At 46.2% G+C, this 18,365-nt stretch overlaps 8 protein-coding genes across 8 annotated transcripts; 5 read left to right on the top strand and 3 right to left on the bottom strand.

The window, feature by feature from the left end:
- Nucleotides 1-811: 811 nt before the first annotated feature.
- BBBOND_0302050 (hypothetical protein) lies at nt 812-1,033 on the top strand (the record flags this gene model as incomplete). Its single annotated transcript, XM_012913033.1, has 1 exon — nt 812-1,033. One exon carries the CDS (start codon nt 812-814, stop codon nt 1,031-1,033), a length of 222 nt encoding a protein of 73 aa, XP_012768487.1.
- A 753-nt stretch (nt 1,034-1,786) lies between these two features.
- BBBOND_0302060 (hypothetical protein) lies at nt 1,787-2,485 on the top strand (the record flags this gene model as incomplete). Its single annotated transcript, XM_012913034.1, has 4 exons — nt 1,787-1,846; nt 1,898-2,148; nt 2,200-2,236; nt 2,444-2,485. 4 exons carry the CDS (start codon nt 1,787-1,789, stop codon nt 2,483-2,485), a joined length of 390 nt encoding a protein of 129 aa, XP_012768488.1.
- A 546-nt stretch (nt 2,486-3,031) lies between these two features.
- On the bottom strand, nt 3,032-3,940 carry BBBOND_0302070 (hypothetical protein; the record flags this gene model as incomplete). Its single annotated transcript, XM_012913035.1, has 1 exon — nt 3,032-3,940. One exon carries the CDS (start codon nt 3,938-3,940, stop codon nt 3,032-3,034), a length of 909 nt encoding a protein of 302 aa, XP_012768489.1.
- A 1,463-nt stretch (nt 3,941-5,403) lies between these two features.
- Nucleotides 5,404-8,325, top strand: BBBOND_0302080 (hypothetical protein; the record flags this gene model as incomplete). Its single annotated transcript, XM_012913036.1, has 1 exon — nt 5,404-8,325. One exon carries the CDS (start codon nt 5,404-5,406, stop codon nt 8,323-8,325), a length of 2,922 nt encoding a protein of 973 aa, XP_012768490.1.
- A 3,771-nt stretch (nt 8,326-12,096) lies between these two features.
- BBBOND_0302090 (hypothetical protein, conserved) lies at nt 12,097-13,275 on the bottom strand (the record flags this gene model as incomplete). The annotated part of the gene is made up of 5 exons (XM_012913037.1): nt 12,097-12,382; nt 12,419-12,846; nt 12,881-12,949; nt 12,985-13,098; nt 13,135-13,275. 5 exons carry the CDS (start codon nt 13,273-13,275, stop codon nt 12,097-12,099), a joined length of 1,038 nt encoding a protein of 345 aa, XP_012768491.1.
- Nucleotides 13,276-13,441: 166 nt separating this feature from the next.
- On the top strand, nt 13,442-13,898 carry BBBOND_0302100 (hypothetical protein, conserved; the record flags this gene model as incomplete). Its single annotated transcript, XM_012913038.1, has 2 exons — nt 13,442-13,535; nt 13,651-13,898. 2 exons carry the CDS (start codon nt 13,442-13,444, stop codon nt 13,896-13,898), a joined length of 342 nt encoding a protein of 113 aa, XP_012768492.1.
- A 423-nt stretch (nt 13,899-14,321) lies between these two features.
- Nucleotides 14,322-15,704, bottom strand: BBBOND_0302110 (hypothetical protein, conserved; the record flags this gene model as incomplete). Its single annotated transcript, XM_012913039.1, has 1 exon — nt 14,322-15,704. The coding sequence occupies one exon, from the start codon at nt 15,702-15,704 to the stop codon at nt 14,322-14,324; it is 1,383 nt and encodes a 460-aa protein (XP_012768493.1).
- A 203-nt stretch (nt 15,705-15,907) lies between these two features.
- On the top strand, nt 15,908-18,188 carry BBBOND_0302120 (hypothetical protein, conserved; the record flags this gene model as incomplete). Its single annotated transcript, XM_012913040.1, has 11 exons — nt 15,908-15,914; nt 15,997-16,116; nt 16,155-16,353; nt 16,391-16,447; nt 16,483-16,630; nt 16,666-17,028; nt 17,064-17,168; nt 17,261-17,367; nt 17,558-17,667; nt 17,703-17,817; nt 17,852-18,188. The coding sequence occupies 11 exons, from the start codon at nt 15,908-15,910 to the stop codon at nt 18,186-18,188; spliced, it is 1,668 nt and encodes a 555-aa protein (XP_012768494.1).
- Between the last annotated feature and the right edge of the window lie 177 nt (nt 18,189-18,365).

Consider the following 18,365-nt stretch of genomic DNA (forward strand, 5'->3'; position numbering starts at 1 on the left):
CCACGTTACCCATCATCCGTGTTCAGCCACCTACAGTTGACAACCCAACACCACCCAAACAACCCAAGCAGCACTGCAACATACACCGCTTGCCATAATCATCGCAATACTCAACAGATCAATGTCCACGCAGCACAACCGACGTTACATCCCAACATATAGCCATCGCCTTCATAAAGTCGCATCACCCACCCAGACAAGGTAGACTCTCAAGTAGGGTCAACCATTGCTTCCGAAGGTGGCAACAGGAGCCTGTCCTGGAACCCATATTCTACGCGCACCGTACCCATATCCGCAATGCCCCGTAATTGCTGCTAAAGCTGGATAGAGGTGTCGTACTTGTACAACTGGCCAAAGCGGGCCATGCCCTGCTTTGCCAGTCCACAAGCATGAGCGGACACGAAGAGAACCAACAACAAAAAGAAACAATCATACAGCCGACGAAATGGTACCTGGCTCATTAATTAGAATCTACATGCAGCGGCGCGAAAATTTTCAGGGACCACCAATGTGACTACCGATCCCCGGTGGAAAATACACATGACATAATTGCATAAGACACTATACATACGACATTAAGTAGGTAGTAGGAATGCAAATCTGACCTAACAAACAGTTCTAAAATGTTAACATTTCGCGGCTGCACCAGCTCCTATGATGAAGGCATACCACCTCAACAGCATGGTTGGATTCTCGAAACCCTTTACCAGGCACCTCCAATATAAGGCGCGATTAGTATAAGGATAATCTAGATATCATTATGTAAAATGCCATCTCGGGGGGCCCACTTATGCGATTATTATCAGTGATGATGAGCTCCAATGGCTACCGCGTGCGGCGCGTGATCGCGGCCTTTATGCTTGCCTGCATTAGCTCATCTAATGGCCAAGTTGTAGGCGATCCCGAAACAGGTGACCCCCGACTAGTGGAGCACCTACGGCAAGAGGGATTCCACACTACGCCGATGACGCAGAATTCTGAGCATGGTGACAGCCTTAGGGTCACCTTACTGGGCCTGCCGAAAATTTACTAGTCGCTTGACGACGTTATGTTAGCACATCCGCCTATCTGATGCTTCACCTAAAATTAAAAAAGCTGACGCAAATGCGAGCCATACACTCATGCGTGATGTCGAGGACATTAGCACTTTGCACGGCACCTACACGGAATTGAGCAACATAATTCATGACCACCGTGCAGTAACTAGGCGCAAGAAAAGAAAAAGCCTAACACGGGAGAGGTATGCCGAACTGCAAAACGCTTTGACGAAACTAGAAGAACAATTCAAAGGCATCGAACAGGTGGCATCAGACATTTTGAGATTCGACAATGCGGCGTACTTTAGAGCATCAATCAGACAAGCGAGCATATTCATTCGGCAACACACGGATCAAGGGTCTACGCAGACTCACGATGAAGGGACAACGTGGGTAGGCGGCGACAAATCAGCATTAGAGTCAAATACGGCGGGAGCTACACGAGGGAGTCTAAACGATCTGCTTCAAAGTGCTCCTACAGCTGACGAAAGCAATGACACGATGCGAAAACTCTCAATATTCAACGTAACTACGATTTGTATTACGACGAATTGAAGGACCTGGTAAATGCGTGGGATATTTAGGAGTGTTACGCATATATCCATGATATGTTGCAAGAGATGCGCCAGCAATCTACACAAGCATCCGAATTATTAGTTGAGCAACGGCAGCTGGAGGTAGCCTTCGAGGAGTACGCAACTCTTGTTGACGCCAAATCTCTGACAACTGATAGTTGAGATTTGTTGAATATGCTGCATAATCTGAAGTGGCTTAAAGGCAAGATAAACAAAACACAAGATGGCGATGCTGTGAGCACGCCCTTACGACTGACACCTGAGTCGCAGGTAACGACACTGCAGCAACCCAATGACAAAACTGGGGCAAGCCAGAGGAGTGAAAACATAAAGTCAGAAACAAAATCGGATGACAACGCATCATCACCCGATCCAGCCATTCAAGATGAGGCCACGCCCACACCGGAACAAAACCAACCGAAAGAGCCCAATCCAACGGATGTGAAGCAACCCACACCATCGCCGGTAGCAACCGACTTGCAGACGATAGCTGTAGGAGATGTCACGGATGCGTTATGCGGATTACCAGGCAATAAGTGGGATTGCCAACAATATTCATGGCACAACGGTTTCTAAAAGTGTATCAGGGTTTGCGGCAAGGGGGCCATGGTTGTTCAAATCATGGTAGCCGCAGATATAATGGCGGCTCTATGAGTTACAATTGCCTCGCCACTGTGCTACGCTGTCATAATGGGTTGGGTATCTAATGTGTCTATGAGCAACTGATTTGTGAGTTGCTATGCGTCGGAGAGACGGTTATTGCTCATGATAGTAACTCGCTGTCTGAACGCTTTTTGCATTATTTGCATGGCGCGCATCGTTATGCTGCAGAGGGTATCAAATGCGACATCCACTGACCTCAAAGTCATCTAGCGCGCATATGCATGGCATGGAAAGTGAGCGATCCCCGTGGCTTATAACCAAAGTAGCTACATCAACAAACATCACGCAAAGGTTTGGGGCACAATTACGACATGCATATTCAATAAATAACTATGAGAAGACATTGAGTCGCTATGCGATACAAGATAGAGTGCGTTCATAGGCACAGGAATCAATAGGCGTACGTTTCATCAATGAGTATGACGCCGAGCCCCGCAAAGCGGCAGCAACACATAAAAGACTTCAGGAAACACGAAAGAGTGCACATCCTGATGTATGCAATGCGGGTGCCAACATCATGTCGGATATATGGATATCGAAGCGCGACTCGGAACAACAGTTCGCTTAACTGCGTCTTGAATACAATTCAAAGGACACAAGAAACTGTTTTAACTCATATGGTGCACACAGTCTTATGAATGCACACTGAATTCAGAATGCGTGCTATCACTACACTTGGTACATTAGAGATGCGTCGAGAATGCCACCGTTGCCACGTCGCTCGTAATCCGGCCTCACTATCCCCCATTGTTGATCTTATTCCGCAGCTTTTCTGCGTCTACCTGATTGGCCGGGTTTGCGAGTGTTTGCAGTCTTCGCAGCTTGTACAGGGTCCACAGCTGTTTCAGCTACTAAAGCTTCTTCAACTACAGGTTGCTTAACTGGTAGCTTCTGTACAATATCAGATCCATAGAAAATGTCAAATCCTGCGAGATCGTACGTTTTATGAAATAAATCTGCATCCAGACCTTTAAACGTTTCATATATATATGAACCATTCATGCCAGCCCGGCATTCCGACTCTTCGTAACCTAGAGGTCTCAACACGTCCCCAGCGGCCTTATATTCTACTGTAGTGCTCCACCACCCGCTTTTAGAGAATACTGCATTTGACAAGGATTGCATTCCGGCGTACAACATAGGCGCCATCCCAACGAGAACCACTGCGCAGGCTTCCGGGTCTTTTGCGCACGACGCTTCCCACGTCGCTTCTGCACTGTACGCAGACTTGTACTTGTCAGGGTTTTTTATATCATTCAAGAGCTTCCCAAAACCATCCATGACGTTGCGTAAGCTCTCTTCGATGTATTCAGGTCTGGCACCCTTGACTCCTACAACGCGTGCGTATTCCTCAGAGTATCTTGCCAATAGATGTTTAAACCCAGTGTTTGCGGTACTAGCCGGAGTATAGAATCTACTCAGCAATTGTTTCACGAACAGGTTATCTCTCAGCTCCGGTTTCTCTAAAAACTCCCTAGAAATGCTTTTCATTTTTTCGAGAGCTGGCAACTGCTTATATCCATCGGAGTGTTTTGAGAACAGATGATGAATTGCGCCAACCATAGCCTTCAAGGTGCTCTCGCCACAACTTCCCTTCAGGGCCATCAACCAGTCGATGCCCTCCTTGAGGTTGTGAGGAGCTTCGGTCAACGAAGTGTATACCATTTTGTAATGATCCGCTCTATGATTCTAATGTTATAGACGTCTTAATATTTTCTACGTACAGGTAGGTGTTTAAAGAGTTGTGACTTGATGGAAGATCAGCACCACGCACATCCCTTGGCCATCCACTCTATACGTTTGTAGTTTAAATATGCACAGCAATATATACACAAAATAGGCGGGATTCAAAGGCGCTACGACGACATTTGTGGCTTGGCGCGACCAGATCTGCACAGTTAAGGTGGCATGCAGCACGCATGTCGTTGCTTGTAGAAAGTATAGGATAACGTGTGACACGCTGAAGCTAGAGCTGTTGGCACTATTTATGACAACGCATTGAAAACATCGTCGCTATGACCCATTATCAGTCGAGATTTCCAATTTGCTGTATCTGTCATTAAAGGGCGTCAGCCTTCCTAGTTGTGCCTGACATGACATGAAGCAGTTAGACGCAAATCGATTCCCAACACACCTTAGTAAATCCTTTCAACATTTAATGTAATAATTGCCCTATTGTCAGTCCGTGCTCATAGCGCTGATCTGAGTGTCTCGGATTATGTGAAGCGGAGTATAATTCCACATGGCATTGCCACGGTGCAGCAGCATACTGGATAATGCGGCCGACCTATCTCAATGCCTCTAGCTACAAGCATCCGGATCTGGTGCCCATCGATCGAGCTATGGTCCTCGCGTCAACCTAACCTTTGCGTTGTCCAGCAGGTTGCGTCCGCCGTGTCTGCTTTTCCCTTTGCCATTATATGGGCAAGCTCACATTTCGTACAACTTTTCTCGTGTGTTAGAGACCTGATGCACTCACTAAATCTTTTTTGGGTGCACGTTTTACCTCATCATGTTGCCAAGGGTATTTGATATCGTCCGATGATGATCATCATTTCTGGAAATGAGTCATTGACACGTACGAGATCACATTTGGGTGCGCTGTGTGTCATCACATGAGTTAAGGCCTAGAAGCCTGTTGCCATCTCCACCTCTCTCTGAACACTTTCACTAGGTATCCATATATCAGTTTCGTGAAATTACGCTTGTTCATTACTTGCTTTGTTTGTAATACGGATATCTTCCACTGTTGCCGTGTATTTCCGACGATTGAATCTGATCAGTTACGGCCTGTAGACTGGCGCGATTACCCCTCCATGAACCGGATGCGACAAATAATGCAAAAGTACTTCTCACAAAATTTTGTATGCGATGTCTCTCATAGCATTGGTTGATTTAATCGGTTGATTTTTTACGTTCCAAAGGGGGACGGAAATTTCTTCGGTGGGCATCCAGACAGCTGCTGTCATCATCACCGAATTTCCGCCATTTACAATCATACGCGACCACTTTTTATCGACATGTGCCGATATAAAATACTATTTGATTCTTTCGAACCACGCCACATTCCACGGCATTTATAAATATAGGGGCTCTGTTAGGCATTGCAGCCTACTGCGCTAATCACAATGGGTACATATCGCGTTACTAGACATGTGTTGATATTTTGTTCGATCAATCTCTATTTGATGAGACCTATTGTCGCAGTGTTCTGTGATTTTGGAGATCCGCATGGATTACTTAGCAACAATGCTCTCGCCAGATGTTACATGGATATCGACGACCTTGCGCCTGCGACTGTGATATGCCCACGACGAATCAACGACACGGAGTATGTGTGGCATCCTCAGCCAAAGGCGAATGAAAATTCTCAAGTCAAGACTTACTTGACTGGCGGTGGCATGTTTCGTTCTGTTGCGCTTTCACATGTACTGCGTTACGAATCTGAGAATGTGCGTGTCTGGGCAGAGACAACTCTCTCTCAAAGCAATATACGTCTAAACTTGCCAAAACACGAATTGTTTGCTATGACAGAACGACGTGTAATATTCATCTGCGGACCGAAAGATTTGGTCTTGAGTGACGCATTGCAGCGTCACTTAGACCACCTCGATGGCTTCGGTAGTATGCAACCACTCCCTTGGATTCCAGTTACTCCGTTAACTGAAGAACTATCGAAGATTGGACATGGATTAGGTGTGTTTTACTTGAACAGAGGGAACGTGCATCTACCTTTTCAAGGATGTGGTACCCGTCCCTCACCTCTTTTCGTTGCGCATAGTGCAGTCACTGCCAATCCAGTGACCGGAACGGTTTCATGCGTGGCGGATCCTATGTCGAAGTCACCCATAGGATTTGTTTGCGAAGGCCGTATTGAACCCGACGATTGCATGATGTCTCTATTGGAAACAAATAGCAAAGTTGTGAAGGCTCCTCAACCGTATTTATATTGGAAATTCGATGACTATAGACCTTGGGTTGCGGCACGATATTTCAACGAATTTGCATTACCACCCATTAAAGGCGAATGCAGATGTGTCGATCCAGTAAGAGGTGACATAAAGGCCAGAATAGTAATAAACTTTAAAACTGATTACGTTTGTGACATTTCCAGCAAGATTTTCCGTGACCGTCACCGATCTATCATTGGCCCTTGGTGTGATGTTGTACTCCATCCTGGCAGCACATTGACCATAAAGGTGCCAACGCAGCCCTCGAACCCGATTTCTATGGGAGATGATTACGACAGAGATATCGACGGAGACGCTTCAGGTGTGCCATTCTCTCAACTGCCGTCCGCCTATGAATACGAAACCGAATTCCTGCCGAATAACTTGGCGACTCTGCGGCAACTGAAATCAATGCATGACATTGATGATTATGATGAAGTCTGGTACAATAAAACCATTGCTGGCGATGCTCTCGAGCTGGATGTCTCCCAAATGTCCCGTGGGGAGGTGAAGCTGAAGTATCATCTCGACAAACCGCTTGCATTACGAACAGGGTTAAACTCGTTTGTATATCACTGGACGTTGATATCAAAGAACCAAAATGTTCCTGACAAGATACGTGCCACAGTCAACCTCTCCTTTGCTTATAGTTATCGGTACGTATTGCTTGGTTGTGACCGAACTCAACGGGATGTTTTCGATAGGAATATGAGCATGAAGCACAGTGCACTTAGATCTGTTGAGAATGGTATTGGACTTACGTACGAATGCTCTTACCGTATTGCTAGTGGCGCTTGGCAGGTTGGAATTTACTGCAGTCCGCACGAAGAGCTGTTGCCAGATAACTGTGAGTCTAAAGGATACGATCTTTACTCCAATCGAGTAATGCTATTCCCAAGGTCCATAAGTAATGTGAGCGCATATCCTATGCGTGGGTTCCAGGTGTTCGACATAGCATTCCGAAATACCCCCGTCAGCCACGCGTGCATCTGTGTCGACCAGCTTGGGTACGAAAAGTCGAAGCTTATTTTAGAGTCAAGCCGTCATATTAGATATGCATACACAGTTCTTCGAGAGCAAGCACCTGATGCGTTGGCTCCGTTCATACTACTACCATGGCATGAAATGGGATTCTCAATTGAAGGGCTTACAACACCCAGAGCTATTGCGCTATATCATGCGCATTACAATTTCGTCACACTACACGTGGGTACAACGTTGTTCATGAACTGCGAAAGTGATGTGACTCCGTTGTTGCAAGTTGGAAGGTCTGCCCACCTCGGTGTGAACCCAGGGACTATACCAACAAAATGGCTACCGGAGCAGCCCAATTTGTACTATTATAATATCAGTCATATGCACAATGGGTCTGAAGTGGTGAAGACGTCATATGACGAGACACTTTCCATTACGCCGGGTGGTTTTCAAGTCATTCATAACAACAACTTATACACCACAGCGTACCAACGTTTGACGATCGAATCTCGTAGAGGCGCCATAATAATATCTAAGAATCCTGACAACACGAAATACGTGCCGATGACGTTCGTATGCGGTAAAGCACCCGAAGCATCAGATTTATCCACTGTCACTGCTGGTGCATCTACGTCGGAAGCGCCCCCTCCACCTGATATTAAGACCATAGGATCTTTGACGCGATACACGTGGAATTTAGTTGAGGTGGCGGTCGAAATGACGGACCCGTACATGCAAGGCTGTGGTGTGACATATTCGTCAACTGAGTTATTCAAGCCCGAGACCCCCAAGCTCTACGATGCTGATGGAGAGCTTCAGTTTGGTTGCCAGATCGACATTCAAGCTGCCAAGGAAGCGGCGTTCTACTGCCCGGCTCCTTACGCGCTGGACCCACCGAACTGTTTCAACCACGTCTCCGTGGATGGTGAACTGAAGAACCTAAGCGACATCAGTCAGTCGTTAGTGGACGATTCATCTAACCACTTTGTTATCCTGCGATTCGACAGCGAACTCATTGGACCCGGGGAGACGCTTCGCAAGACACCGCCGTTGGAGTGCCGGTGCGTCACTACCAAGGGCATCGTCTTATCCACCATCCAGATCGAGAACTATTACGCCAAGTAACAAGTAGCTCAGATTTGGTCACTCTTTTGGCAATGAACCACTTTAATTGTCATTGTTCATGTTGGTCGTTATGTTGGTCTGTGTCTCCAGTGGTTGCATAGTTCTTGCTTAGATTTTGGTAGTTGCCGGTGCTGCGTTCGCATCGTATTTTGTGTTGTAATACATTTTTGTAGTTTTGTGTTAACGATACCACGTCATGCCAATAATGGGATTTGATGCCACATCTCACAAGGCAAATGGCGTATGTCTGGCACACTTCGGGAAGGTGCAACGTGTTGTTTTGATGATCTCGTCATAACTTAGAAATCAGCCCATGAACCAAATACTCAACGAGAGATGTATTGCGGCAATGATCATTGTCCAACAGTAACTCCACCAATTAAATCAACCAACTACCGTGTGAGCACTTGGCCACCCTACACGATTGGAGAAAAATAAAACTGGAAAGCAGTTCACTTGCTCACTGCGTGTTCACAGCACTTCATCTCATAACTATTCATACGGCTGAGGTGACTTATATTGGTAATTACTAAACCACAGTTACCCGTGCCCGCCCTACGCAGCGGCAGCCTACGGCTTGCTGGGATGGGTGCTGGGAAAGCGGAGTGTGATTCATAATTAGATATTAAGTGCCATTAACATGATGAATCTATGAGATATGTTGTTGGTATCAGATGGCTAGGAAACACTTTCGGTAACCCTCAGCTCAATAAGGAATCAGGGCCAATCACACTTGAGATACAAAGAGTTGCACCAGATTACGATGTATCGCAAGGACCGCACACACACATGGCAAATCAATCGTAGAGCTGCAATTACATGTGCCATTTGAGAGATATTAGCAGGACACCGGATTGGTAGGTAGCCAAGGCGGTGAGCGGACGATGCCCATATCGGTTGGGGGACGGGTGACCTTAACACGGAAGACACGGTTGTCGAGCTTGTCAGATTCTACGCAACCACCACGGTGACAACGAGTCACATAGCAGGAACACACGCACCACCTCACGTCATCTGCTCCTTTTGCGTAGCGAAATGTGTCAAGGGTAGCAATATCGGGTGATCATGATGGCGCATGTCACTATTGAGAGTCTATCGCTTGTAGTGAAACTGGCAATGTGTTTGGTGATGGATGTCGGGATGGTAGCATAACTCTGAAGGGTGAATGATTTGGGGCGGAGCAATGCATGGTCAGGGGAGGCATGATTGACTTTTGGAAATCTAATAGACTTAACCGCCGTCTATGCATACGCCTCAATAGCCTCTAGTACTTCCGAGATGTGCCGTGCTTGTAGACTCAAATGCATCCAAGTTTCCAAGAGGAAGTGAAAGGCATGACAATCAGGGCCGCAGCAGGACGCAATCCCGTATTGCAAGAGGGGAGAAGGGTTTAAATAGGTATAGTAATAAACATACATTCTGCGCTCCCCCAACATGTGGGAATCAAAGACTAACGTTCCTATAATACAAAAGGATGGCGCCTCTCAAGGCGCTGCTCTAACCCCGCTTCCAAGTGTTTCATTGCCAGAGCCGAAATTATCTGGCAATAACGGCCTCTCTAAGGCTTAGAGCTGAATGTATATGCGCCTCCTACTACCGCTACTCCACCGTATTCCCAAAACATACAACCCGGTACAGGCGCAGGACATGGTCCACTTGGCAGTGAAGACTCAGGAGAGCCCGGGGAGTTCATAAGCGGGACCTTGTGCATCACTTGACGCATTACTAAAAACATGGGTCCCACAAAGGTCGCAGTGGCGTGGTTTCGTGCTACACATGATGGCGGTGCCATTGTAAACTTCTAGTATCTGCCGCGGTATCGAAGAATCGCATCGTTAAATGTGGAGAAATATGCTGTCAGATAAACCAAGTTGTTTCATTTGCGGCAATATAACGACTTTGGAGCGTAACTGACCGGCGCCCCTTTAGCAGTGGCCCAATTAGGTGCATATCGAAGGACGTGTCGCGAACCCGTGACGCTTCGGTGAAGGCGAAACAATACAACACAACGTCTTATACCATACGCATTAACTTCGAATATAAGACAATAACTATATCAACGGTGTGGATCTCTGCGAGATTCTCTGTGCCTTCCTGCACGTTACACAACGTCGTCGCAATAGTTCCCTCCTTTCAGCTCAAAACGGACGCAACAAGCTGTAAGTTAATTTTTTATGTCGCAAATCCTCATATTATGCACAAGATTTCGGAATGGTTGACCTTCAAACTGTGTGTTGGTTGTCACCGGTGGAAGGCCTTCGCCCAATAGCTTCACGGATAAACATGGGCTAGGAAGCACTGTAATTGCCACCTCAATTTTATCAATATTTTAATAACAATGAAGTGGCGCATATCGGTCCTTATTCTGCTCCTTAGCGCGATCCATGTTTCTGCCGACATATCGGCGCCGGCTTCTCCATCACATACGGGAGAAAGACCAAAAACCAAGTGTTTCATCGCCACGAAGCTTGTCGACGGCACCACTCCACAAAAAAAGCCAAGCACTCGATGCCGTAAGCCAGTTGCCTCAAACGGCAATCCAACACCGTCGGATCCAAGAGAGAAAGGGGAGATTACACCTTCCCACGTACTACCCCTTATTGACGATACCACTCCACCGAAGAAGCCAAGCAGTGCTGGCCATAAGCCTACTGTATCAAATGGTAATCCAACACCGGCCGATCCACGAGAGAAAGGGGAAATTAAACCTTCCCGTGTCTTCCCCGCTGTTGACGATACTACTCCGCCCACCAAAAAGCCAAGCAGTTCTTGCAGAAATAAGACTGCAGTTCGTCGGAGAATACGTTGCAGAGCAGACTGAAATTCCACAACGCTGAGACTACTAAGAAAGGTTGTATTGAAATGATCTAATGTTAGGTTAGTAAGTAGAGATCTGCAGCATTGTGGAATAAGAAGCCTGCTAACGTAGGGAACCCCAATACCGCTTTTGCCGCTGACTACCGATTAACCACTGTATTATCGCCGAAAAGGCATCGCGGCACTTCTTAACGTCGCCCCACCTATCTCAGTTGTACAGTATATTTATCCGACAGGCTGCATGACTCACTCGATAGATTGCGTTATGACTTAGAAGGGCACGTTAGTAACAAGTGCCCGGCACTCGACTCATGACCAGATGCCCTGCCCCTCCTATACTCTTACGGGTTCACGCCGCCGGAGGGCACACCGCAGACATCACTCACGTGTTCAGAGATCATCACAAAGCTGAAGGACATTGTCAACGGCAAAACTATCGCATCACTCAAGACCGCCATGGACGAATTCCTTTACAGGATTCGGATGCCTTTCATCTACACCCTCATCTCACTGTGATCGGCTGCATTCCTCCAGTGCATAAACATTATGTTGTACCGCCTGGACGTACTCTACATCCGATCACATCTTATCCGCACCAAGGGCTCAGACCGCATCTATGCCACGGCCTCACTCACTAAAGGCTGGGAGATGGTCTCACTTTAGAAAGACGTCGACTACTTTGACGACGATCCGGTTCGGCAGCGTAGCGTCGCGGAGTTACTATGGCATCAATGTTGTAATTTGTTAATCTTTAATGAGCTGTAGCGCGGGAGATAATGTTAGAGCAGCGCTGTCAACCCTTCACCAATATATCCGCAGAAGGTGCGCACTAAGCTCTAGTAGACACGTAATTGCATGATATTTGCGTCATATCATCAATGTACGTGAATTATGGCAAGACTCAAGTGTTACCGTGGATAATGGAGTGATGAGAAATATGATGCTTATGCCGGTTTATGTTGCGAATATTTCTTGTAACAGAGGTGTGAACGAAAGTCCGAAACCCTCAAAAGAATGCGATATTTCTCGCATTTCTTGCTGAATATCAGCGACGTGTTTGGGCATCAGTTGTGATGCGCGCGCGTCGTGCAATTCCTGTTTCATGAGGTGGAGAAATTGGAAGATGGTGGTTCTCATGAGAGACGTTACATTTGCATCCATAGAACCGAAAATGGCCGTGTAACAAACTATGATCGACAATAGTTTTGTTTTCAACGTAAGAGTGATCTCGTGAATCGCCCTAAAACGATATAGGAGTGGTGCACGGAATACTCACCTGTGAATGCTTTCCTTAGCCAAGCTTTGCACCGTTTTTAAACATTCTGAGACATATTCACTGCGATTTTTTATGAAGCCTGCAGCTATTTCGTTGTCGTTCGAAATACCCAACATCCTGATTTCAGACACTATCTTTAGCGTCGTATTGACGTTGTTGTTGAATGCTTTATAGAGCTCATCCTGAATTTCTTGCTTCATTCGCACCACGCGAGACTTTAGAATTTGAAGCATTTTGCTGTCTCGCACTTTGGAGACGTCATGCAAAAGTTCCTCGTATGCGATTAATAACGGCACCCTTTGTTCCCCGTCTTCCTGTAATATTTCGCTGTAGAGGTCTTCCATCGAGTTTAACAATTCGCTGTTGCCGTTCGAGATATCACATTCTTCAACATTTGCTGAATATTCATCGCAGTTGTTTGATATGCCCTATTAAATGTATAGACAAAGCACCAGTACTTACTGTAGTGTACGAGTCTGTTATAGAGGACAATCTTTGCACTTCTTCGACCGGTTTGGTTATGCAGGTAAGCTGATTCAGATGAATAATGTTGAAACACTGATTACCTCTGCCCCGCTGCCATATACTGCGCGAATCTTGTTCAGAGATGACCGCGTAGACTGGTCGACAAGTCTGTGCAGCCGTGCTCGCGCATTTTGATCTTCCGCATGGAGCGCCCTCTGTTAAGGCATATCATATTACCCTCAAAAGCTCACCAAATCCGTTGATATTTCATTGTAGTCTTTGAAAAAGAGCTCCCAGATGTAAGACGAAATGTGTTGACACTCGGCATCAGTCTGGAATTGCGGCGCATCCTTTCCCATGACTATGGCGTGCAATTCTTTAAAGTCGCCCATCTCGCTTCTTTCATAATGGCAACGCTTACTGTGCGAGCGTTAACGGCCGTTCGAGCGTTGCATCATCCCCCATTTGAAGTGTGTCGAATTGTTTTAGCCGTTAGAGCCCCTAGTGAAGTAGCACGATAATTACACTTAACAAATTTGTATACACAGTTATATTAGTATGGCGAAGGTCGGTCGTGAAGGAGGTCACTTAGACTCCGCGTCTTCGCCAGGTTTATCCTCCGATTCCACTCAACGTCAAGGCACAGCAAAAGGTGAGAGGCACTCTTGGATTGCCTATTAAACACTTGTGACAGCTGTGAGGCGGTTGCGGTTTGGAGGAAACCCCTCGATACTTCATAGCGCCATATATGGCGCGGTAGCCGGTAGGTAGCAAGGGTCTGCAAATGGATAGACATTCAGGGCTAATAACGTACGGTGGATACATCTTGATGCGATCAGTCAAGCTGGACAACTGTAACACTGACTACCTCGCTAGGCAAAGCCGGTGGCGCCACTTCGAGAAGCAGCAGCTTTTCCAACGGGAATTGAGCCAAAAGATGAATGCGCATTTCGTCGCCAGCCTTGCCCAAGAGTATGACCCCGTTGCGATTCGCAGGCCTAATTCACCGCTGTAAGTAGCAGTGTTATTGACCCAAAATGTTGCAGCGACCGTAATGACCTCTTATAACTCAAGATGCTGGATAGCAGTTTGTAACTTATCGCACGCGATTGCAACGTCTATTGTTAGGGTCTAAATCAAATGATAAGAAAACTAAATAACGTATGCTAATGTGAACGCATTACACTCATGTCCTTGGTTGTCTACCACCGCTGGGGGATACCATGCCCGAGAGCCATTGCCGCACTTGTTTGCTAATCCACATTTTTGCAGAATTTACAACGTGAAATACATATCAAGATGCATTCAGCAAATATCTGTTGGTTAGTATCGTAATGTCATTTGTATGTTGCGATAAATTCCGCGTATTATGGTCGGGTTTACGCACTTTCAAAGCACCTCGGTACCTCTGTTACCAATTGCATTACGTTCAATAAAACTATCTTCCCAAGAGCGTTCCTAACATGATTCTGGTGTTCCACATTGAATGTATCGCGATGTTGACGAATACGTTATTGGTGCCTTGCTCGATGAGCGACCAGAGGATACCGAGGCCGAACAGCTGCAGAAGGCTTCGGGGATTCATGTGATGAGCAGCGAAAATGAAAGCTGAAAGTACCGTTGCCATTCGCCTCGGTAGTTTAACATTTAGCGCTTTGAAAGTGAATATGCGATATAGCATCTCTTCCCACCAGGGTGCCGTCAAACACGGCCCCAACGAAGCGATAATGGCGGGGAATAGTTCAGAAGGCTCTATTAAAACCCCTTCCATCATTTCGTCGTCTACGTCGGTCTCATTGGGTGCGAGTTTCTTTTTGAGTGCCTGTGCTGCATTGAATACCACGTCGGTGATGTTGTATATCGTGCAAGACACAAAGTACCCAGCCAATGCCTTGTAAACCCAGAGATCCTTAGGATTCATCGCGAACCACTCCGTATTTGTACCTTTTAGAGGCATGATATGGCTAAGCATTTTGGCTCCAACGAGTACCCAGCTTAGGTGGCTTATTAGTATCCGCGCAGACCGCTGAAGTGCCACGCTTATCGGGAAATCCATCGCAGAGAATAGTAGCATGCCATTGTCGACTGCCTGCGCTGTATATCCTGATAGATAAAAGCTCCCTAGTAGTCCGGCCGCGACTAGCGGTATGGTAAACTTCTGGCGTAAGTTCAATGTTACTTTCGGAACTGGCTTTTGCATCGAAATCCAAAGATAGTACCCAGAGACGATAGACGTAATCGTATCTAGGCCAACGTCCACTCCAAGGCCCGAGTTTACCGGGATGATCTGGTACGGGAAGAGTATATGGAAATTGGGCAGGTAAAACGCATATATGATCTCCCCTAGAATTGCCAAACCTATTTGCTCCTTTGTAGACAATGCGCTCATACGATTTATCGCAGATGCAGCCACATGCTTAAGTTGTTTACACAAGGTACTCTCCTTTAGCTTTTGGAGTGCCCGATCAACATGGTGGCAAATAATTTTTGATACAGCCTTTCTTCTTTCAGACAGTACATCATATAAACCTACATCATTACTGATAGCGCACAGATGTGATTCGCTTTTACGAGTTGTGATGCGATCATTTTTTTGAGGCATTTGGCTCCCATGCGTCCTTCCGTTTCTTCTGGATTCCACTGGCACCAGCGCAGTGTTGAGGAACGCTGGCTGGTATCTGGAGACACATCGTTCGACACCTTGACCTCCACCAAGCACACATTTTGCCGTTCGCGTGGTACTGAGGCTGTCACAGACGGCAACAAAGTACCATATGAGGGATAGATAGACGCCTAGGTGCCTCCATCTTGAAATCGACATTATTTTATACCATCACATGGTGTATTACCCATGATATCACGCACATATCACTAAATCTTCTTTTGGGAATCATTACAGTACTCATTCCTAGAACATTTTTGGCTTGCGCGTTAATTGTCTTTCAGAACCTTCTACATGTGTTAGCTGTTGTAGAGCTAGTACGCACCTTTCATATGCATTCTACTGTTTTATAATTTATCGAAATGCGAGGTACGGGAGTATCTGCTCTTGTACTTTCGTCGTTGTGTAACTTAAACTTCAAGTGATGTGTAGGTAGCTGATTCTATCGCAGTCATCATTACAACGATGAATGATACACATGAGTTTAAATATGTATACAATTACTCTATATTCAATCCTATTTGCCATAACAATGTCGTCGATTCTGCGCGTGATGCTACAACATTTCTGGGTAGGTTGCGTAATAGATTGTTCCTTCACGACACTCAGAACGCTCTCTAAGAGAGCTTAGGGACGTTTTGGATGCCGCTGACAATGTCACATCTGGAAGTGAAGAATCAATAGCGAAGCTTAGTAACATTTTTTCCACCTTCGTTTGTCTAATCTTCCCCCCTCACACCCCTTTTGTAATCTATGATGAGGAGCAAGAGCGCTCCAGATTGCGACTGCTTACTCACGAGCTTGCGAGGTATTGGTTTCGACTGGCCGAACTTATGATGCTTCAGGACGTTCCTTAATGTTATACACAAACTGAAGGATTCCTCCGTTGCTCCATCACTTGGGTTTGATTTTTGTTCTGTCCGTCACAATGACGCAGACTGTGCGACTCGAAGTTCATGGTTAACGTTCTTAATCTCTATTGGCGCAACAATGAAGAAATTGCTTGTGATATAGCTTCGTCGTGCAAGCTGGTTAATTCCAGTTTCTCACATGATCTGGCAGAGTTGGTTAAATCGTTGTTGGAGGTATTTTTCAAGTTATATAACATATATGGTTTCAGAGCCTACAGAAAGAATGCGACCATCTACACTTTATTCTGTCTAGTTTAAAACAGGGCATGAAGTTCGAGTCTTCTCGCAGCGTGGAAAGCGATGGCGTGTTTGCAGTCCGAAGTGAAGCGTCTCCTTTCAATAGAAATGCGTTGTTCGTTGACAAGGAAACGGTGATTTCCGATATATTGTCATATTTAGAGACGATTTTGCACTATATCGATAAGGAGGAGTACAACTACGTGCTGTCCATAAGCTTGACCACGGCCGAAGAGGACTCTTGCCTGTTAGCGGCCCTCACCAATTCGTATTATCTGTCATCGGCCATCTACGATCATATTTTATCGCAACGCACTCCATTGTACAAACAGGAGGTGAGTAGATTTTGGCATGTATCCCATGGTTGCAGTCCATTTCCGACGGCTATGAAACTCAGTTTCAGACCTGCCTTTTCTACCGCTGCAAGATGCAGGCGCTACGTTGCATCCTTGAGGCAGTCAAATACAACGTCGTGGTTCGTCCTCTTGAGTCCGCCGATTACTGTTACAATTGGCTGTTAGTATTTACTCAGGTGAATCATTTGTGGTATGTTAAAAATCCGTTCAGATTGGTGGAGATGAATACAACTTCGATCGCAAAATGATTATGGATGACTTGCGTGATGTCAAGTTTCACGAGTATGCCGATGAGTGGAACTCCATCAGCGGGACGTGGTATATTTTTCATAATAGAGCGCGTCATATTACTAAGGCTTCCTGCTGAATTAAATCAGCTGAAATCAATGGTCCCCCTTGATACCACCGAAACAGTAAGCATAGTTTTATGTTGTTACACGTTTTCAGCCGGCCGAGAATGCGGAAGCTATTGAGTTGGTCATTATGTCTTTTGTACACAACTTCGTAGCCAAATCAGGGAGATTACTGGGATCACCGACGTTGCAATCATTCGCGAACATTTAATAAAGCACGATTTTGACGTGTCCAACGCGATAATGGACTTAGTGAATAGGCCAGGTGGGTCCACGCTTATGGCATTACTAGCATGTTAGTGACGGAGGCACCGAGTCGCCCGGTGAATAAAACTCCGATGAAGCCCATTGTGGATGCAAACATGTCGACGTATTTTGTGCCCAAGGAAACAAGGCAAGCAGTTCTGAACTATTGGTTTGTGTTATTCGTACTGTTGATATATGTGAAGGGACTATGTGAATCGCCCGGCGGTTTATGATGATGATTACGACGACGAAGCGGACTTCGAAGATCTCATCCCAATTAAGGCCAAAGTCATATACGACGAAATCATCGACTCGTCCGACGATTCTTCTGAAAGTGCAGAGTCCGATCGTGAGCCACGGAACCAGAGCGGTACTTCATCTGGGCAAAACGCCGCCGCGACTTCCGAACCTAAGAGTAGGCAAGCCGAAAATAGGCCTCGCGATGCCGCGCCTCATCGTGGGAGAGGTTCGAGAGGGAGCAATCGGCGCCAAAACTTTAACCGGAAGCGCAACACAATAAATTTGGATGCGTTTGGATGAGGTGCTTGGGTTTTATGCACCCACTTGCTAGTTCTGTCTATCGCCGCAGGCTACAATTTGAGCCATCCAGTGACTTCGGAGCACATACGAATGAAGAAACATCGTTATATAGTTTAAGAGCTATCTCGCTTATTTGCGTGTCGTGGCGTCCTGTCTCGTGAGTGCAAGGCAATGCAG

Source organism: Babesia bigemina, assembly GCF_000981445.1.
Source record: "Babesia bigemina genome assembly Bbig001, chromosome : III".
Classification (NCBI taxonomy): Eukaryota; Apicomplexa; class Aconoidasida; order Piroplasmida; family Babesiidae; genus Babesia; species Babesia bigemina.